The sequence below is a fragment of the Puma concolor genome, chromosome A1 (assembly GCF_028749965.1).
Source record: "Puma concolor isolate L17-30 chromosome A1, mPumCon1.1.hap2, whole genome shotgun sequence".
Classification (NCBI taxonomy): domain Eukaryota; kingdom Metazoa; phylum Chordata; class Mammalia; order Carnivora; family Felidae; genus Puma; species Puma concolor.
The window spans coordinates 146,312,952-146,327,993 of record NC_141667.1 but is presented as its reverse complement, the minus strand read 5'-3'; the positions used below and the strand labels follow the sequence as shown (position 1 = coordinate 146,327,993).

The 15,042-nt window shown below is 43.5% G+C and overlaps 1 protein-coding gene across 1 annotated transcript; it reads left to right on the top strand.

Moving 5' to 3' along the window:
• The first annotated feature begins 197 nt into the window (after positions 1-197).
• ARL14EPL (ARF like GTPase 14 effector protein like) lies at positions 198-8,891 on the top strand. The gene is made up of 5 exons (XM_086719615.1): positions 198-896; positions 2,420-2,534; positions 4,458-4,597; positions 6,792-6,794; positions 8,156-8,891. The coding sequence occupies exons 2-5, from the start codon at positions 2,442-2,444 to the stop codon at positions 8,370-8,372; spliced, it is 453 nt and encodes a 150-aa protein (XP_086575741.1). The 5' UTR covers positions 198-896; positions 2,420-2,441; the 3' UTR covers positions 8,373-8,891.
• Positions 8,892-15,042: the final 6,151 nt, after the last annotated feature.

Here is a 15,042-nt window from a genome sequence, read left to right as displayed (position 1 = left end):
TTCGTGAGTTCAAGCCTGGTGTCGGGCTCTGTGCTAACAGCTCTGAGCCTGGAGCCTGCTTCAGATGCTGTGACTCCCTGTCTCCTCTGTCTCTCCCTTGTTTGTGCACTCTCTCTCTCTCTCTCAAAAATAAATACACATTAAAACAATTTTTTTTAAATAAAACTTTGTGAAAAAGATAAGCTGGAAAGATCTTAATTAGGAAGTAGACATGGAGGTCAGAATGGAGGTGGTTCTAAGTCCTCCTTCTTCAGGAAATTTACAATTTTTAAAATAGCTCCGTGTGATTTTAACTTCAGATGAATTGGAAAATACTCCGCATGAGTGTTTGGCTGATCACAAGTGACACTGCATGTGAGACTGTCAAAGGAAAAATCGCACGGGACACAGGTAAACAGGCAAGACTTGGTTCAAGACCGTGATGACAGGGGAGAGAATCCAGAACTCAGTGTGAACTCAGCGTGACCCAAAAGGCAGAAGGAAACAACTGGAGGGCTTGACAGAGGCTGATCCAGGAGATGTGTCGAGCACCTTGAGTTTGCAAATGGTTTTCTCTGTGATTAAGCCACCTGTGTTTGCTAATTGGCACCCACCAATTAGCAAGTTAGGCTCTACCTTCCCACAGAGACTGGCAAACGCAAACACAGGTGCCATCTTCCTGGCTGATTGCATTTCAAAGGGATGCCTCCTAATCTTTGAGCAAGACATTCCTGGGTTGTAAAACTGGCTGGAGGCTCCGAGAAGATTTACATGTCAATGGGACAGAGAAAGAATTTATAACAATGAGTTTTCTGAAGTAACTCTGGGAAAAAGGAGGTCAGTTTCAAGAGTCAGGAAGAAGCCTGGGCTGGGGTTTCGTCAAGGTGACGCAAACGTTAAAGCTGTCCCGGTCAAAGGTAAGTACCATTAATACTAAGACCGCTATCTGTAGGGTGGATTCCACCTGATAGAGAATGAAAAGGAAAATCAGGGGCGCCTGGGTGGCTCAGTCGGTTAAGTGTCCGACTTCAGGTCAGGTCACGATCTCTCGGTCGGCGAGTTCGAGCCCCGCGTCGGGCTCTGGGCTGATGGCTCAGAGCCTGGAGCCTGCTTCCGATTCTGTGCCTCCCTCTCTCTCTGCCCCTCCCCCGTTCATGCTCTGTCTCTCTCTGTCTCAAAAATAAATAAACGTTAAAAAAAAAAAAAAAGAAAAGGAAAATCAATTGTTAGGGAAAGAAAACTCAACTTCCTGACCTACTATGGGGAACTGGAGAGTGCGGGATACAGAAGAGTGGAAGGTCTATGACTTAGACCTGGGAGAATGCAGATACGCTGATAGATCCAGCTGGCAAGCAGCAAGCCTGTGGTACCAAACGCCCCCAGGGACCTTGGTAAAGCATAAGTCAGCCTTCTTCGGTAGAAACAGCACCCCTGTAGACAGTCCCAGCAGTGGATGAGAGGTAAGACAACCCGCAGGGCTGTGGGAGCCCTGGTCCTTTCTGAGAGAGAACACTGCAGAGCAGCCTGAGATATGCAATTTGCGATTAGCATCCCATGTTGACCTCACCTAAGTCACGCATCCATAAACGGCACCCTGTGTATACAACCAAGTATTTCACAGCAAATTGCAGGCATGTTAGCAGCTGGGTTTTATGGACACCGGATGCCTTCCCTTTTGCCCATATTGTACTAGAAATGTGTCAGAAAACTTGAGTGAGGAAGCCAGGGCTTTTAGAGCACCCTGAGGAACTATCTGTGCAAAGAGGTGACACTGAACCCACAAGAGCGGATGGGATTTTCACAATGTTACTGGGGACATATGACATTCACGTGTCTTACTTTTTTGTCAAGGGATTACATGTAATGGGGGAAACAATGGGGGTCTAAGAATGCAGACTCTTAAAGAGAAGTGGGGTGCCTGGGTGGCTCACTGGGTTTAGCATCCAACTCTTGGTTTTGGCTCAGGTCATGATCTCACGGTTCCTGAGTTCGAGCCCCGCATCAGGCTCTGTGCTGACAGCAAGGAGCCTGCTTAAGATTCTCTCTCCCTCTCTCTCTCTCTCTCTCTCTGCCCCTCCTCTGCTCACGCTCTCTTGCTCACTCTCAAAAATAAAATAAACATTTAAAAAGAGAGTGAGAGAGAGAAGTGGATGGTCCCAGGGTGGTCTGCTCCAGCGAAGTCTGTGATGCTAAGAATGGTTAGAAGTTAGGTGTGATTTGTTCATGGAACTCCCGGCAGAGAAAAGCATTGGTCAGGTGGTCTGGGGGGAGGCAGATATGGGATTTTGGAGTGACGGGTAAAAAAAGAAGCCAGGAGAGTGGATGGCTTTTGCAGGAAACCTGGCTTTGAAAGAAAGAAGGATGTAGAGAGAGAGCCAGAAAGTCCCAGGATTAGGTTACCGGAGATGTATCATACTAATGTGTTCTCTTTCGGTCCCAGTTCCTTCGTTTAGTGATTGGAAATGAATGAACAATCAGAGAAGAGTGTCACGCAAGAGGGACACACAGGTCAAAGCTCTCCTGAGAAAGACTGTCAGATCGGACAAAAGCAGCTGGTATGGCAAGTGGATATTAGGGTTTCATGGTATTTGGAGAGGTCTCAGCTCGGGGATCTCGGAGGTGAGCCTGGTCTTGGGTGGAAGGTGGGTCCCGTCAGGATTTCACAGGAAGGTTCTCTGTTCCTCCATACGGGTGGGGCTTTTCCCCCATTTCTTTCTGCTCTCTGAGGGGCTGGTCTCACTTCACGTACCTCCTCTCTGCCACTCACCTCCCTTGATTTACAACCCAGTGTTCTGTGCAATAAAATCCTGCCCCTTGGAGAAAAATATTTGCAGAGACTATAGTCCAGTGTTTTTATTTAACAAGCCCTAAGGGTTTTTTTTGCCCCCTATTACCTGCTGGTCATGATTCTAAAACTTGGTAGATATTAATTCATCAAACTTGTATCACAGGATACTACCGTGACCCCGTTTTGCAAAGGGAATCAGTGAGGCTTAGAGAGGTGGGAGCTTGTTCAGTGCACACCCTTGACAAGTGGCCAAGGTTTGAACTCGGTCTCGTGTCTGTGTTCTTATACTTTTGTCATGGAACTGACAATGACAGTAGACGATATGAAGTTGTCTTTATTTCACAGCCATACCTAAATACAGAATTGTTTCATACGGTCTAGTTTGTAAAACAAACCCATACACACACACCAAAATGAATATTTAAAGAAACATGGGGCACCTGGGTGGCTCAGTGGGTTAAGCATCCAACTGTGGCTCAGGTCATGACCTCGTGGTTTGTGTATTCAAGCCCTGTGGCAGGCTGTGCACTTACCATGTTGTGTCTGCTTGGGATTCTCTCTCTCTCTCTCTCTCTCTCTCTCTCTCTCTCTCTCTCTACCTCTCCCTTTCCCTCTCCCTCTCCTTCTCCCTCTCTCTCTGCTCTTCCCCTGCTTGTGCTCTCTCCTTTCTCTCAAACTAGTAAATAAATAAACTTAAAAAATAACCCAGAAAATTTAAAGGAACATATTTATATTATTTTAGACAAACTGGACTATTATTATAAGCTAAATCAACTGCAGACAAGGCTGAAGTTGTTACTGACTTGTTACGTTGAAATTCACACTTTGAAAGTTTCCCTTTTGTTTCCAGGTGTGGTATTTCATTTCTGTATGACAGCCTGTGTGTTTTGGGGCCAATGAGATTATATTCTTCTGAAATCCTTCAGAAGAGCATTCCCTTCCCTGGTGACCTATGTGCCACATTTTTGAAATAAGGTGTCAGGATTTATCAAAGAAGCATCTTTGTTCCTTGTCTTTCTCAATTGGGCTCCATTTCTTTTCCATCTGTAAATGTCCCCAGATGGAGTCTTTTGAAAATATCCACTAACACTCTAGAAAGCCATGCGAGGAAGATTTTCTTCCTCAAATCTGGCTCTTACTGAGAGTGGACCCTTCAGGTGGGTGCACACTGCCTCGAAGTGATCTAACAACATGATTGTTGTAAAACATTCCAGAACACAGAGGGCGGGGGGTGGGGGATGGGGCTCTGTGCACTTTGGGGTCCCATTGTGGTTTGAGACCCTTCACCTTGAGTTTCTGCAGCCAAGAGTTGCAGAAGGGCTCTCTTCCCTTTCTTTCCCTCCATAAAATGCTAATTCTGACTTTCATCCCCATCAGATTTGAGAAGCCAACTGGTGTTTTCCAGGTGTAAGAGGAATTCTGTTCCTGCTGGGTTGTTTTCTGTGGTTTTCCTTTTTTAATTATATGAGTTTTTTACTGTGGATTTCTTCATTCAGAAAGAATGACCTAACATGAGGAAATTTACACATGAGGATATTTACATCATCTTTAGAGACTTAATCAAATAAAACTGTTTCTTTCTCTGGGTAAAACATCTGTGCTTTCATGATATTATGGCAGAAGTTTATTTTGATACAACATAAAACAACTCTCAAATTCTTACTACTAATACATTTTATTTGTTTCGCAGCAACAGATAGAGCGGCAGTTAAAATGCTTGGCGTTTCAAAACCCGGGACCACAGGTAGCAGACTTTAATCCTGAAACAAGGCAGCAGAAAAAGAAAGCTCGGATGTCAAAGATGAATGAGTATTTTTCTGTAAAATACAAGTAAGATCATGATTTATTGTATTTGATTTGCGGGATTGTAACATGCCTGAATTCTCCTGGACAAAGCAAAGATTGCCTCTTCTTTATGTTTTAAAAATATCTTTTCTCAAGTGCAGTATTGCCCCATGTATTTGGAAGTTAGCAACTTCAAGAAATAGACAATAATCCCAGACTAGTAATCCGTTTTTTAAAGGTACCAGAAACCCTTGGATTAGAGTAATAGCTTTAGTAAGAAAGATGATTAAAAGTAAGAAAGATGTAGGGTCCAGCTTTGGCTCAGGTCATGGTCTCACGGTTGGGGAGTTCAAGCCCCACGTCAGGCCTTGTGCTGATGGCTCGGAGCCTGGAGCCTGCTTCGGATTCTGTGTCTCCCTCTCCCTCTCTCTCAAAAATAAACATTAAAAATTTTTTGAAAACTTAAAAATTTATGCCCATTAAAATACGCCTTAAAAATAGTGAAAGACAAACCACAGGATAGGAGAAGTTATTTATAATTTGGAAGGTCAGTATCCAGAGTTTAGATATCTAAGTCAATAAGAAAAAGATAAACATCTAAAGAGAGAAATGAAGCAAACAATGAAGAAAAGGCTAATGAACATTCAGGATACAGAAGCTCATCAGTACAGCAGAGAGGTTCCAGAGAGAGGCAGCATTTAGTCTGACAATACCAATGTTGATGAATTTTGTTTTTTTATGTTAAATCTTTTTTAACATTTATTTATGTTTGAGAGATAGAGCACGAGTGCGGGAGGGGCAGAGAGAGAAGGAAACACGGAATCCTAAGGAGGCTCTAGGCTCTGAGTGCCGGGCTCGAACCCACAAACTGTGAAATCATGACCTGAGCTGAAGTTGGATGCTTAATCAACTGAGCCACCCAGGGCCCCTTAATTTTTTTTAATGTTTATTTATTTTTGAGAGAGAGAGAGACAGAGAGTGATCGGGGAAGGGGCAGAAAGAGAGAGAGAGAGAGAGAGAGAGGGAATCTGAAGTAGGCTCCAGACTCTGAGCTGTCTGCACGGAGCCCAACATGGCAGTCAAACTCACGAGCTATGAGATCAGGACCTGAGCTGAAGTCGGACACCGAAGCGACTGAGCCACCCAGGCGCCCCAGATGCCCAATGTGGGGCTTGAAGTCACGACCCCAAGATCAAGAATTGCATACTGTACTGACTGAGCCAACTCAAGACCCCAAGGGATTGTTATTACTTAAAGCTGTGGTTCCTCTTGGAGGGCGGGGTTGAAGGATGTTGTGGGCGGGCCATGGAGAAGACCTCAGTGCCATAATACCCTTTTATCAAGCTGGGCAGTGGGCAAGTGGAGATTTGGTTTATTCTTCTTCTTTACCTGTGCATTTATGTTTTGCACACTTTATTTTTTAAGTTCATTTATTTATTTAAAAGTAATCCCATTGGGCGCCTGGGTGGCTCAGTCAGTTAAGCATCCGAGTCTTGATTTTAGCTCAGGTCATGATCTCACGGTTCGTGGAATCAAGCCCCACGTTAGACTCTGTGCTGAGTGTGGAGCCTTCCTGAGATTCTCTTTCTCCCTGTCTCTCTCTGTCCTGCCCTGGCTCACGCATGTGCTCGCATGCTCTCTCTCAAAAAATAAATATATAAACATTTAAAATAATCTTTGCCACCCAACATGGGGCTCAAACTCATGACCCCAAGATCAAGAGCTCTTCTAACTGAGCCAGCCTGGCACCCCTGTTTTGCACACTTTTGTATGTCTGATAGTTGTGAGTTTTATAAAAGAAAGCATCAGATGGACAGGAAACTATAAAATCTGTGTGTTGGTATCAGAGTGAAGGCAAAGGAATATTTTTGGATTAAGGCAAGGTGACAAGGACAAGATCTGGTATGTGCTCTCTGGTGGCTTCATGACCACGGTTTCCATATTGGATTTTTTTTTATTAATTTATTTTTTAATGTTTAGTTTTGAAAGAGAGAGAGAGAGAGAGAGAGAGAGAGAGAGAGAGAGAGAGCATGAGTAGGGGAGGGGCAAAGAGAGAAGGGAGACACAGAATCTGAAGCAGGCTCCAGGCTCTGAGCTATTAGCACAGAGCTCAATATGGGACTCGAACCCACGGACCGTGAGATCATGACCTGAGCCAAAGTCAGACTCTTAACTGACTGAGATTAGATTTTAAATCTCCTGGTCTGCTGGCGCCTGGATTTCCTGGTGGACATGGGAGGGGGTGGTCTGTGCATCCCACAGACAAAGCGCTTCAGATGTAAATCCTCTTTGGAAGGTATTCCTGATAAAGTGAGAAAATCGGGCAGCAAGTTTCCATAGTGATCCCCAGCCTCCCCTGCTTTGTTAGGAGAGGGAGGAAGAAGGAACCGCGTTACTCAGCTGAACCGGAAGAGAGGAGATTCTGTGCCTGTTTGAGGATAAAGGGAGCAGAAAAGTGGACAGTCTCACCACACCAGCTTAGGGCACAGCCCTTGTTAATTTTTTACTTCCAATTGTTAATAAGGGATACAAGCTATATAGAGGCACTTTTGTCACACGGAGCTTTCATGCGGCTCACTTTTGAAGGGTTTATTTCAGAAGGGCTCTGTTTGGAGAGGGTGGCAGAATTCTTGTGGAAGCTTTTGCCTCCTGGACGTGTTGCGGGGGCTGACAGAGAAAGTGTGGGCACTTAGAGCCGGGTGTGGGCTCCGCTGCTCGCCTCGGGTGCAGAACTAATTGCCTTCACTTAGCTCACGACGGATCCTACCACCTTGATCACCTGCTTTCTCTCCTTCCACACTGGGTAAGAAACAAAATCAGAAAGGAAGGGAAGCAAGGGTACCTGGAGACTGTTAGGTAGCAAAGGACTGTTAGTGCGCGTGTGTGTCTTTCTTCTAAATGATGATGGCGTAGTAATGCACAGTTCTAACATTTATCTCGAGTTATTAAAAATATAACTGTATTCACTGTAGCGCTTTAAAAAAAAGTTTATATATTTTGACAGAGAGTGCGTGTGCATGCGCAAGTGGGAGAGGGGCAGGCAGAGAGAGGGGGAGAGAGAGAGAGAATCCCAAGCAGGCTCTACGCTGTCAACCCAGAGCCCGACGCGGGGCTCGAACTCACCAACTGTGAGATCATGGCCTGAGCAGAAACCAAGAGTCAGATGCTCAACCGACTGAGCCACCCAGGTGCCCCTCCCTCTAGTGTTTTGTTTTGTTTTTTTTTTATAGAAAGAAAAAAAGAGTGCAATTTTTCAGGGAAAACTTCATCAAGGATGATTATAGTTTTGAAGAAAAATTGGGGGCATTCGTAGGAAGAAGCTTTTATTCAGCTGTTCTTTCTCATTTGCTTCGGTGGAATATTCTGTTCCCCGGCATGCTGGGAAAACGAAGTGACTAGCCTGGCCGTGTTGGGAATCTGTGGCATGTTGGCTGAATTTCCCCAAACACCGCTGCCATATCACATTCTGGAGCGTGGCTGGGTAATCTTGAGGATGACATTTGCTCAGAATAGACGGGCTGTATTTTTGAAGTGAGCTGCATAGTCCTTCATTCTCCGTGCTGAGGAAACTGGGACTGTCGTCTGCTTTCTCGGCAGGGTCAGGAAGAAGTACGACAAAAGTGGCCGGCTGATCTGTAACGACGCCGATCTGTGCGATTGCCTGGAGAAGAATTGTCTGGGCTGCTTCTACCCTTGTCCCAAGTGCAACTCCAACAAGTGTGGGCCCGAGTGCCGGTGCAACCGTCGGTGGGTCTATGATGCCATTGTCACCGAATCTGGGGAGGTGGTCAGCACACTGCCATACCCCGTTCCTGACTAGGAGCTGTTCCCTGGGAACAGCTTTGTTTCTTTCTGTTTCTTCTTGACAGTGAAGCCAACCTCTTTCTCGTGGGTGGATTTTAGGGCTTGGGGGAAATGCTGGGAGAAGATGCTGAAGGTTCATGTTCTCTGAAACTGTAGAACAATGTAGAATGGGCAGTCGCTCCAATGCCTTCACTTGTGACCAAAGGGTGACAGTGCATGGTCTCAGCATCGCCTCGCCCGAACACCTCCGTCTCTGCCCTCAAGTCAAAAATGTCTTTCGTCTTTACTGGTACCTGAGAAGATGTAGTTTTAAGATGTTCAGAACTCTGTAGCTGAGAGCTCTCCTTACAGAGAACATACAATCATAAGTTTGTAAGAGCTAGCTACCCTTCCAACCTTACACACAAGTTCCAAGTCCGACTTGCTTCTTGAATTAAAAATACACCCCCACACCCTGTGACTTTGCACTGTATTGTCTTGTTTTTTATTAATATGTTGATAACATTAAAATTAAATTTGGTAATACCTGGCAGTATTTTTATGAAAAATTTGTATTTTTTTTAATTTTTTTTTCAACGTTTATTTATTTTTGGGACAGAGAGAGACAGAGCATGAACGGGGGAGGGGCAGAGAGAGAGGGAGACACAGAATCGGAAACAGGCTCCAGGCTCTGAGCCATCAGCCCAGAGCCCGACGCGGGGCTCGAACTCACGGACCGCGAGATCGTGACCTGGCTGACGTCGGACGCTTAACCGACTGCGCCACCCAGGCGCCCCTGAAAAATTTGTATTTTATTTGCAAAATTGAGAAATTGGGATGACAGTATCCTACATGCCAGTGGTTGACTTTTTCTTTGCAATTCAGGATCAGTATTTCAAGATTATTCAAAAGGAGGAAACAAGTTATGTAAAAGTGTGTTGTAGGTTAGTTGACTAGGTAGATGATGTGATTTTTTCCAATTCTGATACATTGTAGAAGGTTATACAGACCTTTGAGCTGAGCCTTCTTTGGATTTGCTTTTATTTTTTTAATTAATTCCTTTTTATTTGGGAGAAAGAGCATGGGTGGGGGAGGGGCAGAGGGAAAAAGAGAGAAAGAGGAAGAGAGAGAATCTCAAGCAGGTTCCAAGCTCAGCATGGAGCCCAAGGCGGGGCTCCATCCCGTGAACCATGAGATCATGACCTGAAAAATCAAGAGTCAGATGCTTAACTGACGGAGCCACCCAGGCGCCCCTGGGTCTGCTTTTGTAACAGAATCCTCTGCTTTTGTAACAGAATCCTGTTTACCCTAAGTCAGGGGTCTCATACTTCAGAGTGCAACAGAACCACCTGGAAGACATTTACATCATTGATTTTGCTGTCCCCCACCAAGAGTTTTGGATGCCTTAGGTCTGGGGCAGGGCTCAAGAATTTGCATTTCCAAGGTGATGCTGCTGGTGTGTGCATTTCACCTGCAGAACCATTAAGTCAAGTTATATGAACTATATAATATATGGAAGCCTTTAAATAGAGTAATGTATAATTTTTTTAAAAAAGATTTAGTATCGGGGCGCCTGGGTGGCTCAGTCGGTTGTGTCCAACTTCAGCTCAGGTCATGATCTCGCGGTCTGTGAGTTTGAGCCCCGCATCGGGCTCTGTGCTGACAGCTCGGAGCCTGGAGCCTGCTTCAGTTTCTGTGTCTCCCTCTCTCTCTGCCCCTCTCCCACTCACACTCTGTCTCTATCTCTCAAAAATAAATAAATGTAAAAAAAAATTAGTATTTGATTTTAGAATAAACTTGAAATGTTATAAACCAGAGTTTTCAGGGTTTATTTTTCCTTCTTTATCAGTGTCCCAAGCACATGTGCCAGGGAAGTTTCCGAATGATTCTCGACTTGTTACTTGACAGTATGTTTTGGGACTAAATTAACAAAAATCCTAAAAGTTATGCTATGACTATGGTATTCCTGTGTACGTGGCCTGAGAACTTACTCTGTTTTCCACATAATTTCCTGGGTTTTCCAGATTCAACTCCCTTTTACTGAGCCTCTACTTAACATTTGTGAGCCACACGTGATGCTAAGTGCATCCACTTCATCACCTTGAACCGTCACCATCCTGTGAAGAAGGCGTGAAACCCAGTGACCCAGGTCTGATCCTTTGAAATGCTCACCAGCCACCTGCCAGTCAAAGGAGTGGGGGGAGCTGTTTTGTCTGTTTGTTTATATTTTGTTTTGTTTTGAGAATATTGTTTTGCAAATGGCTGACCAAATGGATTATTTTATTATTGATTTTAGAATCATATGGTTTTAAATTTGAAAAGGAATCTTCTATGTTGTCGAGCTAGTGAATTGGTCAACAAATAATAACCAAGAGGTTGTCCTGTGCTGGGGAACTGGGCTAGGCAGAGATCCAGCTGTGAGCATAGTCCAGTGGGTTCCTGTCTTCAAGGGGATTTTGGACTAAAACCTGTCTTGCTGTTGTTTGATTTTTACAAGCGAGGAAATTTAGCCCCAATGAGATCAAATGACTCAGTTAAGGACACACAGAAGACCTGGCCACTCTTGGTATTTTTGAACCCCAGTAGTAGGTCAGTCTTCTTTCCATGAAACCAAGCATTTCCCTGGTTTGCCTGATCATGAAATTCCTTCAAATGCTTTTAATAATACTCATTCTGAGCCCTACCCTAAACCTCAGGAATCAGAGCCTCCAAGGAGGGGACCTGGAAATCCATACTTTTTTTTTCCTCCAGCACCCCAGGTAAGTCTTATGATCACGTAAGTTTGAGTTATTTGTGTTATTTGATTTCTTCCTTTTTCCAGACTGCCGTATTGCTAGCTGTCCTATTTTCATGTAAATAAATAAATAAATAAATAAATAAATAAATAAATAAATAAGGCAGGGAAGCTGGGTAGCTCAGTTGGTTAAGCATCTTACTTTGGCTCATGTCATGATCTCACGGTTTGTGGGTTCGAGCCCTGCTTTGGGCTCTCTGCTGTCAGCACAGAGCCTGCTTCAGATCCTCTGTCCCTCTCTCTCCTTATGCCCACCTCGCTGTCTCTCTCTTTCTCCCCCAAAAATAAACATTAAAAATAAAATAAGGCAAATTAACCTTAAAGTGTCTTTACCTTTGGTCTCTTCTTATCATTGAGTCTTAAACATTAGATGAGATAATCTGATTTAACTGGTTTGGGGGCGCCTGGGTGGCTCAGTCAGTTGAGCATCCGATTTTTGCTCAGGTCATGATCTGATGGCTCCTGAGTTCGAGCCCCGCATCGGGCTCTGTGCTGACAACTCAGAGCCTGGAGCCTGCTTCAGATTCTGTGTCTCCCTCTGTCTCTCTCTGCCATTCCCTGCCTTGTGCTCTGTCTCTCTCTCTCTCTCTCAAAAATAAATAAACATTAAACAACATTTTTTTAATTAAAATAAAATGTATTGATTTAAAAAGTGTGTTGGTAAATCATGTTGGTAAGTTCTCCAAGTAAAGCAAAAAATAAAATAAAGTAAAAAAATTGAATGGTTACTAAGCAGACACCTCCTACTGCTTTTATGGAAACCTAGCAAAACGTTTGATGAAGTGCTTTTTTAGGAACCACATTATTGCATCTTGATCTAATGCCATTTCTATGCATTTTTATTTATTTATTTATTTTTTAATTTTTTTTTTTAACATTTATTTATTTCTGAGACAGAGAGAGAGAGACAGAGCATGAACGGGGGAGGGGCAGAGAGAGAGGGAGACACAGAATCAGAAACAGGCTCCAGGCTCTGAGCCATCAGCCCAGAGCCCGACGCGGGGCTCGAACTCACGGACCGCGAGATCGTGACCTGGCTGAAGTCGGACGCTTAACCGACTGCGCCACCCAGGCGCCCCCTATGCATTTTTAAAAAGGCTCCTGCACTAAATGATTATGGCAAAAATAAATCTAGGAGAATTTTCAGAAATTTATTTTGCAAGTATCTAATTTTCATCACAAAATGAACAAAGCTCTTTAGTGATCTGAACTAAATTCAGATTAGCCAAGGAATGTAGCTGTCCCGTCTGATGACACGAACCAAGGAAATTGTCTTGTCATTGTAACAGGATTTTCCTCTTTCTTGCTTAGCTACCTTTCAATCCTGGCATATGTCATCATGAATATGTATAGAAGTTGTAGGTATCACAGATTGTTCTTCCATAATACCTCGGAAACTGAAACGTATGAGTGGGTCTGCGGTGCTTGGCCATAGAGGTTATTTGCCGCATGTGCCCAGGGGATTCCTTTCCCATAGTCTACACTGCCAACCACACCTCCTACAGTTAGTTGTTCAGCAAAGTGGCCCTGTAGGCAGGTGCCATTGGATATGTGGATTTCTCTATCTCTCTTTTTTAAGTTTATTTATTTTGAGAGAGAGAGAGAGAGAGAGAGAGAGAGAGCACCTGCAGGGGAAGGGCAGAGAGAGGGGGACAGAGGATCTGAAGCAGGCTCTGTACTGTCAGCACAGAGCCCTATGTGGGGCTCAAACTCACAAACTTATGAGATTATGACCTAAGCAGAAGTTGGACACTTAACTGGTTGAGCCATCCAGGCACCCCTGATGTGTGGATTTCTTGATTGCTTGCATTTATTGACACTTTTCATATGTGCCAGGCATTGAGTGCTTTAGCTTACCCCGTAGATAAAATCCTTTTATCTTATTTCTTTTCCTTCCTTCTTCCTGGTGTCTACACCAGCAGAAGTCAGTTTTCAGGAGCATTCAGGAGAGTGGCCCATATTTATGATCCAGGCTAAGCAGTTTTACTCTGTGTTTCTTTTTCAGAATCTCTATATTTTAATCCTGCATTTGGAATATTCTTTTTGCAGTTGACAGATTTCCTAAAATTCTGCCTATTTCTATGGTACTTTTCCTTCATCCTATAGAAAGGAATGGGCTTATTATCACTAGTCATGCCTAACAAAAAGTTGATTTTGTGTTTACAGTTTGTAGTTTTAGCTGTTTTACACTTTATATGTTTGTGTTCTTGTTTTTTTTTTTAATGTTTATTTATTTTTAAGAGAGAGACAGAGCACGAGCAGGGAAGGGAAGAGAGAGGGGGACACAGGATCTGAAGCAGGCTCCAGGCTCTGAGCTGTCAGCACAGAGCCCGATGAAGGGGTCAAACCCATGAACCGTGAGATTATGACCTGAGCTGAAGTAGAACGCCCAACTGACCTAACCACCCAGGCACCGTCTGTGTTCTTTTTAAATTTGCCAATGTTTAGGTCATATGTAATAAATTCAAAGAGATCAAGGACTGGGTTTAAATGGTTTTCTTCAATAGTGCTTTCAACAGCCCTTCATGCTTAATAGATTCATTCATTCATTTATTTATTTGTTCATTAACCAAGCACCTCTTACTTGCCAGACACTTTATTAGGTACTAGGGATACAAGGTGTAAGAAAGAAAGAAAAAACCCTAGGCTATATGAAGTAAAAGGAACCCCCCACCCACTATCATTCCTCCTGTCTGAGGCCCCTATCCACCTGCCTGCTTATTTCCTGCTTTCAGAGACATCTTATGTTTGTTGTATATGTAATGTCCAGCCTTTTTAGCTGTACTTAGAGGAATAGAAAAAGTGCATCCACCCCAACTTTCTATAAGCGGAAGTTCCTTGTTTGGGTTTTGATATCAAGGTAATGCTGGCTTCACATAAGAAGTGGGAACTCCTTGGAACACCTGGGTGGCTCAGTCGGTTAAGTGTCCAACTTCAGCTCAGGTCATGATCTCACGATTCGTGGGTTTGAGTCCCACATTGGGCTCTGTGCTGACAGCTCAGAGCCTGGAGCCTGCTTTGGATTCTGTGTCTCCCTCTCTCTCTGTCCCTCCCCTACTCAAGCTCTGTCTCTCTTTGTCTCTCAAAAATAAATAAACATTGAAAAAAATTAAAAAAAAAAAAAAGAAGTGGGAACTCCTTTCTTCTATGGAAGGCTTTGTTTCAGATAACATTTTTCTTCCTCAAATACTTGCTGGAACTTGGCAGTAAAGCCATTTGGGCTTCAAGGTTTGTTTTTTAACCCATTTTATTTAAATTTTCAACTTTGTGAACATTACATCACACAAAATAAATTCATCATTTTACCTATAAAATATTTTCCGCTAATTTTAACTGTAAACTACGAAAAGGAGAATACAAACCAGTATCCTTTTAATAAATTCCTTTCCCCTCTTAAATTAGCCCGAATGGGGTTCTGTTGTTTATAAACCAAACACCCTAACTAGTGTAAGTACCACCCAGAAAATGGAGAGACATTTATAACTGCAGCAAATTCCTTTCCAACAAACTATTTTTTGAGAATCGTGTTCCTTTTCTTTTTTAAGGTATACCTAAGGCCTGATTTAAGAGGTCTGAGTTAGAGGCTCTCCAGGTTCTTTTCAACACATCTGTTTCCAGTATGAACCGGTATGCTCCTGCAATGGCAATTGAAAATGTGTTGTTATACAACTCACAGAATGTGTCAGCTGAAATAGAATACAAATTACCTACTTTTCAGGAGTTATTGCAAGCAAGTCCCAGAGACAGAAGAGAGAAAGAGAGAGAGGAAGGAAGGAGGGTGGGGGAATGCTTCTCTTTAGAACTGCTTGAGATTCAGAATCTCCTTCCAGCTTTAAAATTTTCTATAGAGCACTTGGCAGCAGAGTAGCATTAAATTATATGATTTCTATGATTTTTGCATATATTTTTGGAA